Raw genomic sequence first — 24810 nt, 5'->3', positions numbered from 1 at the left:
CATCTACATTAAACATCTAAATAGATGGAGAAGCAATGTGTGTGTTGTGAACTAAACAATTCCTCTCATATGGCATGAGCTTACTTGTTGCAGTGGTGCTTGAGATGTCTCTTGTAGCTATCCTCCTGCAGCAGAACATCAGGGTTGCAGTCGGCCAGCCAATCTGCCTGAGGTGTGTGAGTCTGGGGGGCCGGACACTTGCCCTTTTTTCCTTTGCGTCCTCGAGGCACAGGAGCAGACAAGCCTGAAAAGAGGAGCAGAATTATTCTACACCATCACTGGAAACCATACCTCTCAGTCAGAACATCTGTCTAAGATATCAAAACACACATGAATCGGAGTCCATAAATGTGTTACGTCAAGCAACTGGGTCACACAGAAGTCAGGTGAAGTAACGGGGAGTCTCACCAGAGTGATTTGAGAGTGTGCGGCTCTGGCCATCTTCAGTGGGTGTGATGAGGTCCCAAATGAAGCTCTTGATGTTCTCATCACCACGGTAGTGCAGCAGGCAATAGGCCAGCAGTGCACGGCAGATGGTCTCCACATCCCGCTCCCGCAGAGGACGTTTGAAGCGACCATGAGAGAGAATATCTCTCCAGCGGCCCCAGCTAATCAGCAAAGGGGAGAAGGTGAGGAGTGGAAAAAGAAAGATGAAAGGATTAGAGAACAGGGAGGGTAAAACATATCAGGGAACATATAAGGGGAGCGGAGAATGTAGAGTCATCGGTATTTTTTTCTTGCCGAAAAATCAGTGAGATTTTCAATCCTGTATTAATGCAGAAGATTCAGCTGGTTCTTAGTAGTACTATTAAGTAGAGGTATTAAAACACTCTACATAGGTAATCTGGTATAGGTTAATTGGTAAGACTGGCTAGCCTATGAGCTACGCACAGGCGCATTCGACAGACATCCGTAGCGCCCAATAAACGGCTCTGGGAATTTTAAACCAGTCTATCTAGCACAGCTAATATTAATCAGTGAATCAACCAACAAAGCTAAATATGAATTTTATATGCGTCCCATGTCACATTGGAGTCTCTCGATGAATTCTAAATGAAATCAGGTCCGTGTCCTACAGCTAGCTTGAAGTTCTTGTCAACTCTTGACTCTTGTCTTTCGTTGACCATTAAAATGACCTAGCTTTTCACACAGGGTCAATGGGATGACACCTAAAATGAGTCTCCGAATATCATCCAAGTACCTTAAATCAACAAAAACAGGCCTCAATGACTTTAGATCATTTGCTCTCACTTCAGTGGCTATGAAGGTGTTTGAGAACTTGCTACTCTCCTATATACAATCCTGTGTTTTACCACTGATGGATCCTTAACAGTTTGCCAAAAAAGTCTGTGGAAGATCCCATCAACCTGGCTGCTCACTTCACTCTGCAACACCTGGAATCAACCAACACCGATGCACGCATCTTATTTCATCAACTTAAACTTGGCCTTCAATACAATCAATTCTCTCATACCATTCTCCAGGCTTCAAGGCATGAATGTTAATACCACTCTATGCCATTGGATACCAGACTTTCTGAGCAACAAAATTCAAGCAGTCAAGGTTAATAATGCTACATCATCCCCTCTGACTCTCAACACAAGTGTTCCACAAGGTTGTGTTGCCATCTCCTCTGCTTTTCTCCTATCTATACCAATGACTTGATATCTCACCACCACTCAGTCAAAATGTTAAAATATGCAGAGGACACCTCCATCACTGGCCTCATAAGTAATCATTATGAGTCAATACCACAAAGCGGTCAACTGGGCTGTAGACTGGCAGCCTGGCTAGCGCCTACAACTTCTCAAATGAGACGTGGTCTGGCAACCACACGTAAATTCTCGTATAAAATGCCCTGATCCGTTCACTGGGCACCACGGATGTCTATCAAATGCGTCTGTGCATAGCTCATCATAGTTCTGTGAATGAAATCACCGTGCAAGGCAGGATGGGAACACCAACGCTAGTAGACTGGTGCGACAATAAACTCTATCAACACCTTAAAGGCTAAGAAAATAGTTGTGGATTTGAGGAGGAGCCCTAACACCATTGTCCCAGGTATTATATGTGAACAGCCCATAACCTTGACAGACTCCTTTAAAATTCCTTGGCTCATATCAACAAGAATTCAAAGTGGTAAATTTACACCACTCACATAATCAAGAAGGCTCAAAGACTATAGACTTCCTTCAGGCCTGTGCAGACTACACGATTTCAGCCTGATTTTGCCACGATTGTGTCGTGGCCCTTACAAATTTCCATTGTTGTGTTCGAAGTCGGGAACGACGATCGAAGGAGGAAGCGTCTTGTAATGTAACATGTTCAACGACCCGCGATTTATTGTCTGCGACATTCTACAACGTTACGACCAAAAGTCTACCATGTCAGAATTTTCTACGACTCCCGTGTTGACACCGACACTGACGACACGCGACAAGAAGGCTACGATAGATAAAAAAAAACATTCCTTTATTTATTATTATTTTTGTTATATTATTTCTCCACTCGATTGAGCTACATCCTGCGACAAAAATACCACAAACATTGTTGTGTGGCAATAAAAGTATCTATCCATCTCTGTGACCATCACCCCTGTAACACTGTAAACTGTAAAGCGAAAAAGCTCATTTAGAAAGCTTGTTCCCTCTGGTCAGAAACAAATTAGACAATAAAATCTGTGAAGGACTAAATACAGTAAATGAGTTTTTCCAAAAAGTGCACCACTTCTCAGTTGCCACATGTAACACATATTTGGTATGATTTTCATGTGTTTACATTAGGTACTAGAGGCTACATTATTATCATTCATGCAACTGCAAATTGCACTGTTTATACAACTGCAAATTTTATGAGGTTTTCAATATGGCCTACTCATATGGCCTCAAATTTCTGGCACATTTTAATAATATTGTGATGACACTGACAAACGTGATAATGCTGGTGCCTATAATCTTGATATGAAATATTCATATCATATTTCATCTCTAAAGGGAACATACGGAGATATTTCTTTAGTAGTCCAAGTCAATTCAACACCAGGCCAACCAGGAACTTTGAATGACAATCAACAAGGCATGAAGGTTAACATGTGATGGCTGGGGATGATTGAAGTGTGGGACATTTAAAATCCTTTACCCAACTTTATCTACATCGTCTATAAAATTAAGGTTAATACATTTCAACTTCTACCATTTCTGATTGGACTAAAGAGCAAGAGGGGATAGCAATAGGTACTTTTTCCACATAACATGGAACATGAGCTGGGGAGGTTTCCCCATCCTTCAAAAAAGTCTGTGCCCAGGGGGCTACATGAGGCCCAAGAGGAGTGTCTGTGGGTGGGTGGATGGGGGACTCTAAATCATAGGCCTTCTGATCTGATTCTATACTTCTACATGCAGTTTTTGCTCCCAGAAACCACCCAATGAGACACTGTCCCCCAGACTTGACGGATCCAATTTGCCATTTAGCCTAAGGGCCTAGACAAGTCTGAAAAAAAAAAAAAAAAAAAAAAAAACAAGGGCCTGGTCAGACATGGTGCGTGCAGCCAGCCATGATTAGTTTGGCGAGTGCAGAAGCCTGGCACTTAATTAAATGTGTGCATTGGATAGCTGCATGCCCGATGCTGCCCGAGGGAAAGGCAGGCTTTGACAATGTCGGTCACAACGCTGGTGGGCAGTTAGGAAGACCAGGTCCCTTCATGCTTCACGGTTAAATAGGAACAGGAAGACAGAACTGATGTAGCCCATACCAACATTCAAAGGAGTTGTAATTGGAATAAGTTCAGCAGGTATACAGATATGTTGTGAGCGTGAACTGTGGAAAATTATAGCAAACTTAGATAAGAAAATATACCCCTGGCAAATATACAAATATACACTTGGCACCTTACCCTTGTCACACATATCCATTTCCTTTGCAGAAATTTCAGCAATTTGCATCTCATGAAGGTGAAGCTGATTAAGGTATGTCTGCTTACCCATAGACAAGCAGGTTCTTCTCCACTCTGAAACACTCGCTACGTGAATAGCCTTGAGCCCGGTCCTGTGGTCTTCTGGGTTTGGCCACTGGCTTGTCCTCAGAGTCACTCTCGAGCTCAGAGTACTCCATTAGCTCATCTTCTTTCATGGAACTGTAATGGCGAGTCTGCTTCCGCACTCGTGGTGTGTCAATCACCAAGTTGTTCTGCAGAAAGACAGCAATGCCGTTTTAACCTTTTCTCTGAAAAATATTAAGTGTCCCAGTATTGCTTCAATACATCAACCCTCAAATTACTTGAGCGAATGATGTTGATAATAATAATAACAACAATAACAACAACAACAACAACGACAACAACAACAACGTGTAAACAGACAGCTGGAAAAAAAACATGAGTCATGTATACATTAAAAGTGAAAAATGGTGTCCGAAATAGGACTGACATTATACTGAATTAACTTGATTAATTCAAATATTGATTGGATTAGATCCGATTCAACTGTGGAGTGTGTTGGAGTTGTAAAAGCAGAAATATAAATATGTAGTATGAACAACAAGTACAGATAGTATGTTCAGTGTAGAAGCAGTAATGTTATAAGAGTAGTAAGAACAATATAGATACAGTATATGCAGTGTGATTAGCAGAACATATTATAAGCATAAATATGGACATGTAATATGGGCCATTTAGACAGAAATGTATGGTATGTACAGCTATGTGCAGTGTGGCAACAGTATAACAAACAGTGGTCAAATGTTCTCGATTGATGCGAAAAAAGCTGTAGAAAATCTTGATTTTATGATTTAGGCACTCCTACAAAACACCAGAGGCAGCAATTGTTGAGTTTTTTGTTTTTTTTTTAAACTAAAACACACATAAAACTTGCATAGCTACTCACAGTAGGCAGAAACATCATGCATGTAAAGATAAATCTCTGCTTACAGCAATGTAGCCCTAGGCTGTGTGTACGCATCGGATAGATCTTGCCTACGAAAATTAAACCACACTTAAGTTAATTTCTGTTGCGTCAGTCACCAAACATTGAACTGGTAGGCTTACTGCACTGGGCCTGTTTTCAATGTGGTCATGCTTCTGATGCCAGAAAAAGGAGATTTGAAAGGATTCAGTAACACTTGTGGGTTTAATTTTTTAAGTTACTGTAATTCGACAGGTTTTACTTGATAGACTACATCTATTTGTATGTGTCCCATTAACACTGGGCTAAAATATGTAATTAGGGCCCAAGAACCAAATGGTGCGAAAGTCCCGTTTCTGTAAGGATGATGATGATTATTATTATTATTATTATTAAAAACTATTTTTAATAGTTGACAGCACCGTGCCAGTTTGCCTTTTCTGAAGTAGCTCATGAACTCTGAAATTCTGAAAGCTCGTGAAATTTGTAACACACAACAGGTGAATAATAAAGCAGTCATGGACAAAGGCTTGGCCCAGGGTGTGGCCCAGGGACTCCTTAGCGCCCCCTTATGTCAAATAGTCTCGTGATTGGCATATACTTTCTATCCTGACTCTTGCCAGATCCTGTGGTTCGCTGTCTGCTTCACACAAGGATCTGGGACTCCTCGATAGGAGATGTATTTATGAAGGCGGGTCCTTGTAAAACATCCTTGCATGTGATTTGATAAACCACTTGCCTGTTATCTTGAATGACGTGCTAGGCTTCTTCAAGCTCTTGCCAAACCCGGTCGGACGAAGAGTAAAAACATCCTTGCCACAAATAAACGTCTTCAAAACCATTCTCTGTTAATCTTTTAAAGAATGAATACTCGATAGATTCGACAAAACGGTTGAAATAGCAGAATCAATGTCAGCACAAGACTCCTCGCTGCATGCCGCCATTGTTGTTTGAATCAAACACTCGCTTCGGCGCTCCTGATTGATTCATCATTTTTGCTCCCTGGAAGGAGTTTGGATTGCCCTCGAGTCCAGACCCTTGTGTGGAGCTCAGCGAAACGCCTCTGGTGGAGCATGGCGGAACAACAAGGGTCTGGCGAGAGTAAGGCTATATACTTTCAGCTATACACACCAAATTTAGAAGGAGTGTGTAACTCACCAAGACTAACAACTTTCATGACGTGCATTGCATTGGCCACACCCAACAGGAAATTAGATATTTGGGATTTTGTGTGCTATTCACGAGAACAATTTTTATGTACCGTCGTTGGCATATAGTTTCAGCTACACATACCAAATTCGGTAGGTGCGTTTGTCTCTATTGTTGGATTCTGAAATGTCACAGGTCGCGGAGCCGTAGGTGCACGGGCCCAGTCAGTCACCGTGACTTGTAGTTATATTCTTAGAAATATTACTTTGATCACAATATGGTGTCAACACATATATATATTGATTAATTAGAGTGGCTATCCTACCAACTGATCTTTCTTAGTAGGCCTGTTCTAACCACCAAAGTCGCTGAATTGCGACAAGCAACATCACTGATTAAGGTTTGATTCAAGCCCAAATTCGATACACAAAGTGTTCAGGAAGTGCCTGTATTACTCGCGAGAAACACACAAAGATGATAAATTTCCTTTTAAAAAAGTGGAAGTGAAATGCGCGATCGTGTTGCACAAATTGAAGCAGAAATACACCAAATGTTGAAAAAAAAATACACGTGTGATGAACTCTTGGGTCGGTCATTCACCTACCCTGATTCTGAAGGAGAATATCTGCCTTTTGGAGATTATGATCGATCGTCCATTAGCAGTGACAGTCACGATGCGTCTGTGAATGGAAGTGCGTCTTTGCGTGTATACGTCTGTGTTTACTAAGCACACCATGTTTAGTTGGACCCTCTGTCCAACGCTGCTGCAGGTGCCAGTGATAATCATGATGATAGTGTCCATAATTAACGTGGTACAGTAGCCTGGCTAGCGTCTACCACTTCTCAATGAGACGTGGTCTGGCGACCAAACGTTCATTTTCTCGTATTGGAAAAAAATGCCCAGATCCGTTCATTGCATTAGCAGCGTAAATCAAATTGTGCGCAAGGCAGCATGAGAACACCCAGGCTAGTGGTACAGACAGCAGGGCTAGTAAAAGGGCTCTGGAGAACTACAAAGTCATTTGTGATAGGTACCGATTTGACCAGGCTACTTTATTGTACAGTAACATAGGGTTTGTGGTTATAGTAATAGTTTACTATTGTTGGTTTACATGCGACTGTTTCCCTGTTCGTTTGTTATGTTGGTGAAATGACAAAACACAAAGTAAAACCGCTCAAATATGTTGAACAACCAGTATTTACTGAAAGGTGCATAATTTGATGTGGTTACCATCCCATGACATGATATGCAAATTATTTGAGTAAATTGACCGCCTTCATAAACTTTTGTTCATACTCAATGATTTTCACATTTACAGTAGGACTTTATCTCTGACCAGTTTCAAGCCACGCCCTTTTGAAACTTTTATGCAAAAATACAATATTGTTTTTTAAAACCCTGGCAGTTAATAGTAAAGTGTGTAGCTTATAGGTTCTAATAGCTTTTGGCACATATAAGACATTTAAACTCTAGCTACCGGGGAACAGTGTAGGCTACAGTTTAAAAAAGGAAATCATTTTCAAGTTCTGTTTTATCTTGAGTTCAGGTAGAGATGGGAAACAAATGGATTAAAATTGAGAGTAATCTACAAAACTGAAATAGATAGAGATTTAATCTTCTAAATCATTAACTCCATCACTCAACCTACTTCCAAATAATAACAAAAAAAACGTATGGTTATTTGCAGTGTTGGGAGTAACGCGTTACAAAGTAACGCATTACTGTAATTCCACTACTTTTAGCGGTAACGAGTAAGTAACTAAGTATTTTCTAGAGATGCACCGATTGCAATTTTTTGGCCGATTCCGATTTCCGATTTTTCATCGAGTTTGACCGGCCGATACCGATTTTAGCCGATTCCGATTTAATTTCTTCTAACAACTTTACAGCACAAACAAAGAGTTATTTTCTAGCCTATATTTTCTTTAATACAACATGTTAGAAATGTAATCAACTTATCAATGGCTGGTAGAAAAATGTGAATAGACAGATTCTTCTTCAAGTCTTCTTCAGCTGCAGTAATCCCAGTGTGGGACATTCATTTCACACATGTAGAAATGCACTAGGAACACTATTTCTTTTCTTCTCACATCCATATGCAATATCCAACTGTAAATATCTTCAGAATACTGATAACTGAAGTTAGTGCTACATAGGCTGAGATGTTGGAAAATGACAAAAAAAAAAATAATTTTGAGAAGCCTTGAAACACAGCAAATGACATACATTCTCAGTCCACACTCTTCTTTGAACTTTCGCGATTGCTTGCGGATACTAAGGAAGTGTCCATATTTGGATGGCATAACGTCATGCAGGAGAAACACAGCTTTCCAACGACACCACGCATGATATGTTTTGCATCACGGTCGCGGTAGTTTATGACACGTTAGAATGCTAACTTTTGGCGAATTTAGAAGAAATATACAGGCGTGATCAGACAAAAAGTAATGAAATAAACCTCTAAATGTGTGAATCGGACTTAGTTGTTGTAGTAGTGTGAAAGAATACATGATAAGTTGGCAAACCGAAGCAAAACTATGTTTATTCCTGCCATGTCTCGCCTTAAGTGGAGTATAAAGGCTATATCGCTGCTTATTGATAGCGCCTGTGGTTCAGCTGTGGGCACACAATTAGCGGCAAGGACGGGCTTTGATGAGCGCTGTAACCTGAATGTGACAGCTTAGTATAGTAAATTCCACGCAATATGGCTAAGCACAGCGTTCGCTGCATAGAAAAACTCAGTATTAGCGCTTTATCCAGCCCTGACTGTTGGCCTAGCTTCATCAAACTTTGCAAACTCAGCTGTGTGAGTGTGATGTTGTTACAAGTACGTGCGAGTGCATTTGACCGGCATAAAATCGGCATGTCTCAGACTGACCGGCCGGTCGCCGGTCGTGGCCGATCACGTGAAAATCGGCCGATTCCGATCGGCGGCCGATCGATCGGTGCATCTCTAGTATTTTTTAAAATCAGGTAACGCAATTACAATTACTGAAATTTAAATGAGTTCGTTACTCGCGTTACTCTCTTTTGTGAAAATCGAACACTTGCAGACAAGAAGACAAGAGGCTCACTTCTGACCTTACGTCGCAGGGTGGCACACACACCAATCGAATCAATCAATGAGCATCATGGACGACAGTGCGGATAAGATGAGCTTTCTCTCCTGGAAGTATGGACATTAATTTTCGCTCGTCGAAATCAAAGGCAGAAACGTAGTGGTGAGTTGTAAAATAGCCTATGTGCAGGTGCAAAGACCCCACATCTACAGATGGTACGGGTTGAGAATGCTCCTTTCTTTCCCGCACATCGGGACTCCCGAAGCATCGGGACTTTAATTAAAACTGCAACCGCAAGGGGGCAACATAAGACCGCCTTAATAAAATGAAGGTTCGGCTCATACCGGAAAACACGGAAAAACCCGAAGACACCGCGCTGGCGACAAGCGGAGAACAGAGACATCACGCTCGGCATGTCAGATTGCAGTTTCAGAGTTTTCGAATGTTTTACAGCGTACCGCACAGCTGGCTCTCTCACTCGACGTAGCCTATAACTCAGTCAGTCCAGCAGAGATGCCAGAGCAACGTTTTGGTCAATGGAGAGGGAGAGAAATGCTCCGCATATCCGTCTCATTTAATCATTAAAATGAAGGTGATGACTGGCGAAATTATAATCAAACGACGTTTCAATAAACCATTGTTGAAGTTAATGAAAATGGTTTTAGAAGCCTTCAATTCAACCTGAAAGACTCGATATAGGCAACCTTAGATTAATTCATTAATTCATTACGGTTACAAGACCGCATTTCCATGAATAGGCTATTATTGTCAAGGCGAAGACGAAAGAGATGGACAAGATAGACATTTAGGCTACATTTATGCAAGGAATACTTAGAAATGTGTAGGCCTATAGGCTATTTTAAAACGGAGGCATGTTCAGTTTAACCGGCGACGCTGGGTAGCTTACCCAGCACTTCATCACAGATTTTGTCCCCACCACTTTTGACAACTGAAAATAAAATGTATTTAACAGAAATATCTTTAATAGGCCTACATGCCTATCATGTCACTTTACTTATAACCGTAGGCTACATGCATGGAGAAGATCGCGCATTTTGTAACATTGTAACAATGGATGGTCAGATATGCGATAGGGCAGTGAGGGTGATTCATTAACCATCGACTAGTAGGCCTAGCTCCGCAAAAGAAGTTTCTAGCAACTTAGAATATATGGATCTCGGTATGCATGTTCATGTTGATTCAGAGATAGACATAGACTACCGTGGGCTACTGTGCGTCAATATAACAGCATTTTATCATGTGGTGAATTAATGACTAACGTCAGTTTAACATGTCAGAACTTTTGATCGGCGTTTCAAGTGCATGCCGCGAATAAATGAACTCGACTGACTGAATCCTTTATATTTGTTGGCTGAGTGCGAAGAGATTGAGACTCGAACTGTGGCGTAACTGGTTGAAGCGTCTTAATCATACGTCAGCGACCGGGGTTCAAAACTCACTCTACGAACCTCCGGAACCCATTAAGACAAGAGGCTTTATTTTATTAAAACGTTTTGCGATTTTTTTATGATTGCGATGTCTGCTGAAAAGAAAAGTTAATATGTGAATTCGTGGTTCAGCGCGCACACACACACACACACACACACACACACACACACACACACACACACACACATTTTACATTTACATAATAGGACTCGGGCACACGCCTTGCATTCTAGGAATATCGCCGCCATTTGGTAGCGCACTGAACGTAATATCCATTCATTCAGATGCACAAGACAAGAAGCAGAAATATAGTAGCGATTTATTCTTTTCCTCGTGCGATCGTGGGTTGCACTGTTACACCCCACTACACAGCAACATACTACCAAGAAGGCAAAAACTAAGTAACAGGAACACACTAAAAGGCGGGAGTAAATCCATAGTAATCCATAGTAAACTAAGGAGTGAAGCTGCCAATGTGGCTGTGCCCGCGAAGTTTTGATGTCATGATCCCGAGCCCTAGTGTCAGGAAGTGTCTGTCTAGAGAGAGGGGGAAGGGGGGCAATCGTCCTCAATGCCGCATATAGGTAGGCTATAATGTCTAGTGAACTGGTTAGACAAGTGTGGGGGAGGGGGAATGATCGCACAAGACAATTGCTCTTCATGAAATGGGTAGTCTCACAGACGTTTGTCGATGTTTAAAGCCTACTACATCACTTGCGAAATCGTGAAAAGACGTGGCACATTGAATTATTAGGCTACTGGATTTAATATAGCAAGCATAGACTTTGTTCATCCTATATTAGCCTATATTAAAATGTAATGTGCTGCGGGGAAGCATTGGGGAAGTCAGTTTAAGTTGTCCTGTAACAATTTGCCTCTTATTATAATAAAGAGTATGCAGCCACTACGCACATAATAGCCTAGGTTACATGCGAGCAACCCCATGCAAAAGAAGGCCTTAAGTTAACGGACTGAAGGCCTGTTTACATTTCAAACATGCATTAAATCTAATAAACGAAAAACACAAATATCATGTATTGTGTCATAAACAGTTAATGACTTCGTGGCCACTATGCGCAACTGCATCGCGCAGTGAGCTGAAGGATAGGAGGACCGACACTTATTAACACAAAGCTTTGTAAAGCACTAACAACCACCCCTCAAAGTTCATTGTCCAAACAATAAGTATAAAAATCCGACAATCCAAAACGATAACGAGATCTCCCAGAAACGAAAAACAAGTTTGTTGAGTAGCCTAGTCCTTGCAACAATCTCAGCTTTTGCGTTTGCTAGATAAAAGGCATTCTGTCCTGCTGTATTCCAATGAGAAAAAATCATCCACAAGGTAGGCTAAGGGTCACGGTAATGCAGCATGCAGGAATCTATATACGCACAAAACGAATGAATGGGTTATATCGGCCAAAACGAATGAATGGGTTGGGAGAGTCGTCTGGCTGTGTCAGCAGACTGCAGTCGGTCTCGAGGGGTTAAATAGCGCACGTACTTGAATTTTAATCTGAAGAAGACCACACGGTCGAAACGTCATTCCTTTGTGATAAAGAAAATAAAATCAAATCAAAAAAGAAGGATTTCAAGTGTGCGAACCTTTTTCCATTTTTTTATGATTTAGCCTAGTCTTGTTCTGCACCTTGACCGGGGATGTGCACAAACGTTTTTACTACACTTGAAATTTAAACCAACTCTTCTCTAGCCTATATCCTATAGCCATACTTTAATAATCAGATGTTATGCTCATTTTTGTAGGCTACACCTCACCGGCAAGCACGCACGCAAATGCTGCTTTTGCACATCTACAATATTGGCCAGGCTATATAGAATAGGCTTTTAGGACTGTATTTTGCCTTCGTGCAACTTTAGTTGTGCTCAATCTAAATTATTGTCAGTAAGGATAGGTCATATTACCAAATGGCGAACCTCGAAAATTATTTAGGATATAGAGCCGTGTCCATTACGCATGCAGTTATTTGTTAGGCTATTGTTTTATTTGAGTGTTTTTGTCTACCATGGCAAACATAGTTGAAACGTTCGCTCTAAACATAGCTGCCTACAGCCATGCACAGTAAGCCTAATGATAGCCTATAGTTATGACATTAATAGCCTATTAATGACCTCATGTCGGAATGGCACATTGTTTGAAAAAAAAAAAAGTTAAATAGGCCTAGGCCTACCGCCGAGTGGGGATATGTCAAACATTACTGTAGCCTATTCGTTGATCTTATCGATGCAGTCCTTGCGGCCACTTCTCCCCATCGTAGGAAACTTTCTGTTTAGTGTTGACACGTTGTGTGGCAGTGCTTGCTTGCCCTTCGATCCATCCCAGTTGGTGGTTTTGCACCTGTCCCTGAGTTATAGTCTATATGAGTAAGCGCTTATGCTCTAACCGCATAATAAAAGAAGCACCTGCAGCAGTGCTTATGGCAAGGCTATTAACACCTGTCACTGAGCTATGGACACGCAGTTATGCTCGAAAATTGTCATAATAGACACACCTAATTGTATGGCTCTATGTTTAAACACATCAAATTAGCAAGCATTTCCGCAGCAACGTTTGCTTTCTTTTTCTGTCGGTCCGCTTGGTCAATTGCGCAGCAAATTATCAGATCACCGGACCTAATTTCACTCCATGTCTCGCGGACCAGCAGCAGTCTCCACGTTTCGCGGCCCATAGTTTGAGAAACGCTGCATTAAAGTGTCATTAGGTTGTAGGCTATATGTTAAGTGATTTCTTTGTGTGTTTTTCATTGTAGTGTGTGTGCATTGAAATACGGAACAAAGAGCGTCCCGTATCTGTTCAATACGGAAGAAGACTAACTATTACTTATATATTTCTTATAACGAAACGCAAAGAAAAAATACACTGACCATCTCGTTTCTCCGCGTTTCCCCCAATACCATGGCGACAAAGAGAAATAAATATGATTTGACATTTAAGCTGATTGCTGACAAATTTGCCACACAATTCGGGAGAAGCAGCGGACAGGAGCGCCACCACAAGCAAGCACTTCTAGCCCAAATTAACATGGCAACGTTGCCTATGACTAAAGTGTCTAAGTAGGCTAGTCCTACTAATATTACATTTGATTGGTAGCATGTTTGTAGCGCGCCAGTTTACCCATCCCCTACATCAAAACAGCTTAGAATCAATCAAAGAATCAGCTGTGTCGGCGTTAGGCTGTAGGCGATTTTCTATAACCATTTTCATTCATTTCAACAATGGTTCATTGAAACGTCGTTTGAATAATTTCGCCAGTCATCACCTTCATTGTAATGATTAAATGAGATTAAGGAGTCGACTATTGACGGATATGCGATCTTCATCATTTTGAAATGCGGGATGAAACTTTCTGCCACCTGGTGGTTGTTTGGGTGCATTGCCTTAGCCTCGAAAAAAATCGGCTTGACGGCCTGCGGGATCTCTTCGGGAGTCCCGCGGGAGAAGGTGCATTCTCAACCCGTACCCACTGTAAGAGTTCAACCTACCTAAATCATAGAAGCAAGACACTTATCTTTTCTATGACGCCAGAAATATCCTCTTTACCTTGTTCGTTTTTTTAACATTAATTTTATTTAATGAAAACATGTCAGTGAACTATGCGTGACTTTCCCCGTTAAAACCGAATGAAACCTAATTACATTCACGTACCTCTTAAAGTGACAGTCACTCAATGAGACCTACACACCACTCCTGTAGGCTAATGTCATTAAAGACAAGTGTAATCAACATGAAGTGGCCTATTCAAATTACTGATTATGTTTAGCTGTAAGTAATTATGCAGATGCTAAAGTACTATTAACTGTTAACAAAATATATATAGTTTATGATTATGAATTCAAAATATGAAATAGAAACAAGATGAGCCATTTTCTGTGGGTTGAGCAGACTAATTGCCACTGCTGTGAATGATAGGTCACTATAACCGTGTCCATACCGTTAGGTATGTTATCGATGACATGCATCCTCTGTCAACTGTTGAGTCAGTGACCCACTAGGTCTAAAAAAATATGTTTATTGTGTTTGACGACCCACTAGGTCTAAACAAATATGTTTATTGTGTTTGACTGTTCAGCACTGTTCGTATTTACATCTAAAGCGCAGACATACAAGTAACTTTTCTTAGTAACTAATTACTTTTGATATACAGTAACTGGGCAAGTAATTCAATTACTTTCAAAACAAGTAACTAGTAACTGTAACTGAATACTAATTTTCAGTAACTTGCCCAACACTGGTTATTTGTTATATCCTGCTGCATTGTTGCTTAAAGTAATGCCAATAATTTGGCTCTATTAGTAGATTTACAGGACTGGACCAGTGGTGTCCGGCCTAGGATCTACAGCATTATTCTTTTCAAGGCAGGGCTCAGAGCCGGTAATGCATGACTGAGGTATTTAGCAGAAACGACTTTCCCTTCCCCCTCTACCAGTCTAACAAGCCAAACATATCCAGTCGCTTCTTTACCAAAGCAGGAAAGCTGCTGAAGATTAACACTCGGCGCCAAACTACAATTCCCATGCGGCAATACCCCTCCTGCAGAGGGGCTCCTGTATGTGTGTTTAAGCAGCAGGCTCACCCTTCCATTAATAGCATCCAGGTCCAGCTCGGCTTTCTTTGCCCATTTCTGCCAGAAATCTGGGTCCTCCAGAGAAATATCGGTCCTGTTTCCAGAGGACACAAAGCTGGCCTGGAGACAGACAAAAACAGACTAGAAATTAAAGCATTTTGTTTGTGTATGTATGCCATGTGTTTGTTTAATAGTCAGGGATGTACCTTGGCAAAAGTGGAACCTTTGCCCTCAGATTCGATGGTAATGGTCTGTGTGCGTCTCTGTAAAATTTGGTCAATGTCTTCTTCACAGAATTTGGAGCCTTCGTCCTCTTCATCCATGAGTGCTCCATATGCTCCCTTACGTAGGAGATCTTCGATTTCCTTCTTGGAAAGTTGCTGGACCTGAAATGTACATGGTAGAACTTGTTCATTCAAAATATGTGTCTGGATAAATAGTTTGCACTGAGACATTGAAATGAGATTATTAAAGTGTACTCCTACCCCATTAGCGGCATTCTCCCTGCCACTCATTGACTGTAGCACAGCTTTGTCGAGTCCTAACTTCAAACTGGCTTTATCAAACATCTCCCTCTCATAAGAATTCCTGGTGATGAGGCGGTAGATTTTCACAGCCTTGCTCTGTCCTATTCTGTGGCACCTAGCTTGAGCCTGGAAGAGACAGACAACACAATTAGCCCGGTACTTGGTTATAATTTCACATTATCAAAACTGAGAAGTGTTTTATGATATTTTGTGTATTGTAGATCATATTTAGACCCCTTATGCATTATTCCTGTAAATATACTCACTTGAAGGTCATTCTGTGGGTTCCAGTCAGAGTCAAATATAATGCAGGTGTCTGCAGCAGTCAGGTTGATACCCAGACCTCCAGCCCGGGTACACAGCAGAAACACAAAGCGGTCCGAGTCAGGCCGGGAAAAACGGTCAATAGCTGCCTGGCGAAGGTTCCCCCTCACTCTGCCATCAATCCGCTCATATGGGTACCTACACCATATTTTATACATTAAATACCATTTAAAAGCAGTCGAATAACCTTTTGGATGGTAGGTGAATAACTACTCGCAAAACTTTTTTTTACCAGCCAACACTATACAATCCTTTTCATAACCTAATCATTTTCAAAGTGTTATTATACAGCTCTTCAAAATGCTGCAGTACGTTCCATTCACATAAACTTGCACTCCCAATGTTCGGAGGTCCAATACTTTTGTAACCAGTGCAAAAATATAATGACGATGGCATTTGATGGGTTTTGATCTATGAATCAGGTCTTCCATATAACTCTGTGTGTAGTCCAGAATGTTCATCACAATGGAACTTCACCGATAGTGAAAGTAAGCAAGGTAATAGGCTATGTTTCTATGCAACATCTGAAAATGTCAAGCTTTGCTATGTATGTGGCTATTCCTTTTCTCAGCAGATGCATGAATGCCACAGTTTAGCCGTCAATACAAAAATCTACTTGCTACTGGTGCTTGGCGGGTGCCAATTTCGGACCCAGTCACTTCAGTTGGAAAGGATGTCTATTGCATTCTGGTCTATTCAGTGATTAGTGAGAAAAAATACAATACCTTCTCTGGATGAGGTAGTCCTCTAAAATGTCCAGACAGCGCACCATCTGAGAGAAGACGAGCACACGGTGACCGCCGGCCTTCAGCTTGGGCAGCAGCTTGTCAATAAGCACCAGTTTGCCTGCTGCCTGGATCATAGCTTGGAGATGGAAATCTGAGTGTTCAGTGGAGTGACTTTCTCTGAATTCTTCCAGAATCTTCTCTTCAGCACCTAAATAGGAATGGCATTAGTTTAGTCAAAATCTCCTTTGAGCCTTGCCACGAAACCCTGGGCAGAAAAATGTTTTTAAACCAAAGGTGAAATTGCTTAATTAATTGATGCAGAGTTTAAGAGGAGCAGGATTTGTTTGGGTCAGTATATTTTGCCATCACAGTATAGACATTTTTGACATTAACTGTTGTGGGAAGAACATAACACATTTGTACATAGTGCTGTGCAATACTACAGAAAAATGTCTATCGTGCGATACAGTCCTCTACCGTTTATATCGTCATTTTAACGTGTGTGGCTGTGACTGCTCAGATAATTTAACTGCAGGTGCGTTGCCGCTTCTCGCAGCGGGCAACGTAAAAAATGTACTGACTCGGGATGGGTGGCCAGGCAAATGAACGCAGGCAGCTGATAGAAAACAAATTAAACTTTTTTGACGTTGGCATAAAGACTAGTGTTGCACGGTGCACCGATACAACAAAGGTATTGCAATACCCTGAAATTAAAAATGTCACAACACCTTTATGTTGGCCTACTTTACAATACTTAATACTTAAGAATGACTGCGTTCTTCTGAAGAAGCGGTGCGCGCAAGGCAGGTCTCCCCTAAAAGCCAGCCTGTGGCTGTAGTAGGTACGTCTTTTCCCCCTCACACACTCAAATAAGCAGCAGCGCTATTAACAGCGAGACATTGCTGCCAGTTTAAGTGATGCTATTGTAACACACAATTATAGGCTAATATCAAGTTGATTTGCTCACTTGCATCTCTCAAATGTGTGTTGCTGGCCTATCTAGGCTATGGCATTTAGATAATTTAGGCTTACTATTGGGTTTAACGTCATTATTTTCTCTCACATATTTCTTAAAGTGACAGGCACTCAATTACACCTACTGTACATAACCACAACTGTAAAGTATCGGGATATATATCGCTATCGTGGTATAGAATTGGCTATATCGGGAAATAACTTTTTGTCCATATCGCACAGCACTATTTGTACAGCACTAAAAAAAATTGATTGGCTGAGGACAACATACCATTGACGAGGTAGGGATGGTTGCAGCATTTCCTCAGTTCCATCATTGTATTCAGCAGGTTAGGTACACTGGATCCACCACCACCGCCACCACCACCACCTCCACCTCCTCCACCACCAACTCCACCCTTTGACAAGAAGGCAAAGTTCTTCTCCAGGATCGCACGGTAGTACTTCTTCTGCACATTGGTAAGCTCCACCTCAATAATGGTCTCTTCCTTGGGAGCCAGGTTCTTCTCCACATCCTCCTTAAGACGCCGAAGCATCATGGGCTTCAGGATACCCTGCAGCTTCTGAACCTTTTTGGGGGTGAAGACGAATGGGTATCAAAGAAGTGAGAGGTCAGGAGTGAGATGGTGATGAGAAGTAGGAATCAGATAGCCTGGACAGACGCTTAAAAAATGGCGTACCTGACATACATCAGGGAGGATTTATTAGGAGCTTAATGTACAACTTACATTGCATTTGGAACTTGGAAATCAAAGGTGAACTAAGTCACTGGATATATTCAGTTGAGGCCCAGTTAGAGGTAGAGTAGGGCTGGCAGAATGAAGGTGGGGCAACAACATTTTGAATCAGTACCTGTTCCTCAGTTTTCAAATCCCCGAATTCCTGCATGAAGGTGGTCTCTGAAGGGAAGCGATCGGGCTCCAGAAAGTTGAGAAGGCTGAAAAGTTCCTCTACAGTGTTCTGCAAGGGAGTCCCTGTCAGCAAGACTTTGTGTTCCTGAGCAGAGGACACCAAACTATAGGTTATTCCAAACTGGAACAGTTTATTTTATTTAGTTTTTTGTCTTGACTGGTATTTAGGTTAAATGGACATTTTTGTGAGAGTGGAAGGGTCCATTTACCATGTCCATCATCTTCAGGCCCTCAAGCAGTTTGCAGTTGCGGTTTTTGAGGCGATGGGCCTCATCAATGATGACACAGCGCCATGGCACACTGCGCAGCTCTGGGCAATCTGTCAGGATCATCTCAAACGTGGTGATGATGGCATGGAATTTGTAGGCTCCTTTTATCACCTTGCCCTGTGGGAATAATGGTGAATAAGACTGAAAATACAAAACGCTTGACTAGCTACGCATTTTGGTGAACAGTGGAACCAAATTGAAATGGAAATGGTTCATATATGTATGGGTGAGCATCTCTTCCTTATACGAGTATTTGATACATATCTAAGATGCATAAGCTACAATTCAGAAAATTAACATTATAATTGGGAATTGGCTGATGGACGTCATGTCGTCATTGTGATGGTTGACAGATCCTGCTTTAATATCGGCCAAAACTAGGGCTGGGCACGTTAACGCGTCAATATCACGTTAACTCATCAATTAACGCCGATAATTTTTTTATCGCGAATTAACGCAGTTTTTATCATTTATTTTATACTGTAAAAGTCTGTTGATCACAGGCTGGTAACAGGCGTCTCATCACGCATTGAAATTCCATAGCCTACATTCACGAAATCAGGAGATGTGCAACAGAAGTGAGAGAAGCCACTGGCTGCAGCAGTGCAAGAGCAAGTCACATGTTCACAGTGCACGTTGTCACACGCACGCCTAATGTTTATGTTTTGCAGCTACTTTGTTCAAGTGGCATTGATAAGTTAAACAGTCGTTTTTTCCTACACGGTAAAGTTGTTGTATGGAAAGAAAACATTAGCCTTGAGTATTTTAATATTCAGTTGTAAACGAAGACATCTTCCTATGTAGCCCAAGCTGTAAATGGACTGAAGTTCGCTCTAAATATCTCTTTTATTAATTATGCTAACCGTTAGCATTTCTATGGGATTTCTCATAGACATTAGCCATAAGCTAACGCATTAGTTTCTATTCTGTAACTTGGAATGATAGCCTACGTGACTGCACTCTAACAAAACATTGAAGGAAATAACTGAAATGTACTCTGTTGTTCTGCTTAGTTTTACAGTAAAAATTTGAAAAGAATTTCAGCATCAGAGTTTCCCTTGGGAAATTGGTTAGCCCTATCCATCTATTCTAATGTAGCTGGTTACACTTCATCATTACCACACACAAGTGGGGGCAGATCACAGGTTGGTCATTGATTATAATAATAATGTTGCTACTCAGAAATAATGAGCTGTAAAGTAACTCAGACTTTTAAAAAACATTTTTTAAAGGATATCGACTAATTATCGTTATCGTCAAAATCACAAAAAAGAGAGATATTATTTTTTGCCCATATCACCCAACCCTATAGGCCTAAATAAAAAATAATTTTGACATTATACCAGGCTAGGCTTATTACAACAAGTATTATGGATATATCTGACTACATGCACTGTTAAAGGTTTTACCAAAAAAGTGTGTGTACAATAAGCTTTAAATTTGTATTTGTTTTGATTACATTGTGTGAGTTGAGATTTACACTAAATCATTTACTTAACTGCTACTATATAAACAAAATGCTGATGTTAAATGATTGCAGAAAAAATGCTATGGCACTTGCGTTCATAATGCAGCACATTTAAAATAAAAATGTGCTATATATTACTTTTGAATTCATTATTGAGTTTTGCGTATGATAACGCGATTAATCATGATTAATCAGGGAAATCATGTGATTAAAATTTCTAATCGTTGCCCAGCCCTAGCCAAAACAAACATGTTTTGCCAGATTAGTGAAAAAGGTGAAACTATCATCTTATTCAAATTGTGACATTGTTCTGGTGGCTTTCTTCTTGCACTGTACATTGAACTTAAAATATTTAATAATTTAGCTAAAATGGTCCTAATTAATTATTTTTCAGAGGCTACAGCATTGATTAGCCTGTTTCATGCTCATTGAACTCAATGCAAATCAGACAGGCTAACAGGCCTACTGGAAAAAGCACCATGCCAATCTGTAGCTATGGTGAAGGGTATGTGATTTTAATTCCAACGGCCAAGGGAACTTTATCAGGATGCATAATATCCTGGATCCATGAAATAGCTGGCCTTTAAATAAAATCTGCCTGCCCCAGGTTAACCGTATGTGTTAAATTCCCATTGGGTTACATAGGGGGTCAAATACTACCTTCCCCCTAGCATTTAAGGAAGAACATTTATTCATTTACGGTACACCCTTCAATCACAAAGACAATTGGCGTCCTTAGCGATTTGATTTTTATTCATTTTTTGAATTAAGGCATTGAGAAACCTTGAAAAAGGCCAACTGGCCGAAACGTTGGTGTCAATAAATTTGAGATCGAGACTGAGTGTGCGGTAACATAATCTTTTTCTATAAGTTTCGTCCCATGTCAGCACCTCTAAGGGTGTGCATTTTTGCATTTTTTCTTAAGGCATTAAGATCAATTGTCAAATGATGATTTTATATTCCTCTTTTTAGGCAACTTTAGCATGGTATCAAATACATATTCTCCCCACTGTATATATAAAATCCCATAACAAACTCATGATCATAATGCAACAACTTTATAAAAACGTTGCTTGGTAAGTAGACAGGATTAGCATTCACCTGTGCATCTCTGTAGTTCATTTCATAGGTCTGGATGGTTCTTCGGCTGGCTTGGCTGCCATGGTAAACCACTACGTTCAACTCAGTCCACGTACGGAACTCCCGCTCCCAGTTTGGAATGGTTGACAGTGGCGCAATAACCAAATATGGCCCATGGATTCCCTTCAGGAAGATCTCATGGAGGAATGTGATGGACTGAATGGTTTTTCCAAGACCCATTTCATCAGCAAGTATACAATTCCGTCTATGGTAAAAAAAATAATAACAATAATTAAAGCAAATGTGAAGGAGGGAGGGAGGCAAAATCAGGGCTAGGAGTCTAAATGAGAAAACTGCTGCTGGATGGCAAGCTAATTGCATACATACGTGTTGTACCAGTTGAACAGTAGCCAGTTCACTCCCTCTAGCTGGTATTCCCTGAGTGTGTTGCTGTTTTTATATTCCCTGGAATTCTCGGATTTCTGCCAGTCGCTGGCAGGAGGTCGCTCCTGTTTCCAATAAAATAATTCCTGTTAGTGGTTTTCTGGGCGACCACAGGAACGTGGCTTGGTTTGTCCCTCCTCAGCTTTCTCTCTTTTAAAAGGAGGAAATACAATAGAATAAAAAGGGTCACAAAAAGTGCCAGAACCTCCTGCTTCTTACCACACGTTTCAGCTCTGGTTCCCTTGCCATCACTCGTTCAAACTCCTCAATCTTGCTCTGGTCAATGTCTGCCTTTAGTTCCCATGTGCTGTCCTCATAGGGAAGGGAGCACCATTTCACCAGGTATAGAATCACAGGCTGCAACAGAGAGACATTATCTTTAAACAAATCTTGGGTCATTGAATGCAGCAGACCTGGCACCAACAGTCTTACAACAAACAGATTCTTGATTCATTGCACCAAAGAATGTTGGCAAATCAACGAACCATCAATTTACTTTAATAGTCATCATGTACGGTCAAGTCAGGTTACAGAGCTTACCTCTTCATTCTCATCAGTTGATTCAGACACATCCAAGACCCTGTCCACCTCAACATAATCTGGGTTGAAGGGTTCATCATCCATCTGTTACAATAGTCAATCACAATTGATAAGGTCTCAAGTGGTCAATGAGGCCATACACAAGCCTAAAATAGTGTATAGTGGCACTGTATTATAGTGCCCAAGAACACAGAGTAGACAATTGTTGCCTGTACATTTCATGTAAATATACAACCTGACTTTCCTAATACATGCAAGCAGAGGAGTGAATGGCAGTGGCCCAGTGTGGAAACATGCTGAATCTCCCCATCCCACAAACAATCTAGGCTTATCAATCTAAACAATTCCTGACTTGTATGAGAAACCTATGAAACAGTAAGTGTGCAATTTATCAGTTTCTACATTTAGATCCTTGACATGGATGATTACAGTGCTTACCTCAGTAAGAAAGTTACTGAGGGCTTGTTTGGCCTTGAACCTCTTAACTTTCTGGTGGATCCGTTTGTCTTTTTCAAGTTCCTCCACATCTGCCCAACGACAGTGCAAATAAGAGCTGCAAGTACAAAGACAAATGGACTAATGAGGGTGATTTGTTTTTACCTCTTAAATACGGTTTTAATAAATAGAGGCAAATTAACTAAAATTGCAATGGCTCTTCAAAAAAAGACCCCACATAGGGACATTTCAGACTCAAACAGAGTACAGATGCACAATGACATGGCTGATGCAAACCACCATCAGAAATTCAGAGATTCTTCAAGATCACCTTTTATGTGTTTCATGGTATTAAGCCAGCAAAATCAAGCAAAACCATAACCTACATAAGTGTGTGAGTATTTTTTGTTCCTTTAAAAAAAAGTTCTGTGAGGTGTTTGATGCAATGTTCAGTTTGCCATCTCAAACATTTCAGGCACAACTAAGCAGTTGCCAGTCAATTTCCTCCAATTTCTCTCACATTTTGTAGTTTGGTAAAACTACAACGAACTAGAAAACTATTACCTTTCCAGATTTGGAAACAGCACTACATAATTCCATACTTGCATATTGCCTTGTAAAAAGACATAACTACTGTTGGTCTTCAGGAATGAAACCAAATGAAAACTATCACAATACAGAAGATAGTATAATTTGAACTGAAGTTCGTATGAAATTTGTAACATGATTTTAAATCATATCTTTCAATGCCTGAAAAGAAGAATGCCATGTATATTTGATTCATATCAAGAAACAGACACTTACAAACTCTTGAATTTAACATAAAACTCTTCCACTTCTACTTCTCCAGATTCCAACTGAAAATAGAAAAAAGTAGTTAGTATCAGAATATTACATCAGACATCAAGATGTTTAAGGAAGGGGCGAAATTCATATCAACAACACAGTTAAATCAAAACTGTAGTACTTTGCATTTGGCCCTTCTCTTTCACTACAGTGTGTGTTGACGGCAGTGAAAGCACAGGCTGAGTCATGAATCACATCAGCTCCTGCACCACACACGGCCCCATTCACAAGCGAGTTGACCCACTGCTGGCTTCCTGCCAAAACCACAGCACTAGAGCAGACGCCAAATCTACCATTTCCTCGGGCGGGAGCCCAGTCGCAGCTGTGCTACTGAGAGTGAGAAAGAAAGCGTGCTCGTGCTTTTGAATATTATTTTTGGCCGTTTTTGTGGTGTTCTGTTTTTACAGCCCATTTTCACCCTCACTTCTGGCTACTGGAGGAGTAGTACCGCATATTCCACTGTTGCTGTTACAGCAGGGTCTAACAAGATCCCCCAACTCTTTTTCACACCCCTCCAATTTCACCAAGAGCATCTAGTTTGCCTTCCCCATGGTGGGATTTGATGGCTAATACAGTGTGAACTGAAGACAGTAATATCATCAGGCGCAATATCATCCTTTAGATTCATATTTACTAGGGCTGGGCATGATTTCCCCGATTAATCATGATCAATCGCATTATTATACGCAAAACACAAAAGTAATATATAGCACATTTTTATTTTAAATGTGCTGCCACATGAATGCAAGTGCCATAGCATTTTTTCTGCAAACATTTAACATCAGCATTTTGTTTACAGTAGCAGTTAAATAAATGATTTAGTGTAAATCTCAACTTACACAATGTAATCAAAACAAATACAAATTTAAAGCTTATTGTACACACACTTTTTTGGTAAAACCTTTAACAGTGCTTGTAGTCAGATATTTCCATAATACTTGTTGTAATAAGCCTAGCCTGGTATAATGTCAAAATATTTTTTTATTTAGGCCTATAGGGGTGGGTGATATGGGCAAAAAATAATATCTCGATATTTTTTGTGATTTTGACAATAACAATAATTAGTCGATATACTTTAAAAAAATGTTTTTTAAAAAGTCTGAGTTACTTTACAGCTCATTATT

The 24810-nt window shown here is 40.6% G+C and overlaps 1 protein-coding gene across 2 annotated transcripts in view; it reads right to left on the bottom strand.

Annotated features, from left to right (window-relative positions):
- chd7 (chromodomain helicase DNA binding protein 7) overlaps positions 1-24810 on the bottom strand; it is an 84761-nt gene that overhangs the window by 18924 nt on the left and 41027 nt on the right. For both annotated transcript variants that reach the window (XM_062517336.1, XM_062517337.1), the window contains exons 7-23: positions 23645-23697; positions 22844-22958; positions 22406-22489; positions 22085-22222; positions 21809-21930; positions 21443-21686; positions 18814-18990; positions 18546-18689; positions 17965-18262; positions 16716-16926; positions 15933-16128; positions 15625-15792; positions 15346-15525; positions 15149-15259; positions 3980-4185; positions 409-608; positions 85-244 (exon numbers count right to left, since the gene is read on the bottom strand). In XM_062517336.1, the coding sequence (XP_062373320.1) occupies positions 85-244; positions 409-608; positions 3980-4185; positions 15149-15259; positions 15346-15525; positions 15625-15792; positions 15933-16128; positions 16716-16926; positions 17965-18262; positions 18546-18689; positions 18814-18990; positions 21443-21686; positions 21809-21930; positions 22085-22222; positions 22406-22489; positions 22844-22958; positions 23645-23697 (2807 nt within the window). The remainder of the gene's footprint in view (positions 1-84; positions 245-408; positions 609-3979; positions 4186-15148; positions 15260-15345; positions 15526-15624; positions 15793-15932; positions 16129-16715; positions 16927-17964; positions 18263-18545; positions 18690-18813; positions 18991-21442; positions 21687-21808; positions 21931-22084; positions 22223-22405; positions 22490-22843; positions 22959-23644; positions 23698-24810) is intronic.

The sequence above is a fragment of the Sardina pilchardus genome, chromosome 2, assembly GCF_963854185.1.
Source record: "Sardina pilchardus chromosome 2, fSarPil1.1, whole genome shotgun sequence".
NCBI lineage: Eukaryota > Metazoa > Chordata > Actinopteri > Clupeiformes > Clupeidae > Sardina > Sardina pilchardus.
The sequence above is the reverse complement of the archived record's forward strand: the minus strand, read 5'-3'. Positions and strand labels throughout refer to the sequence as shown.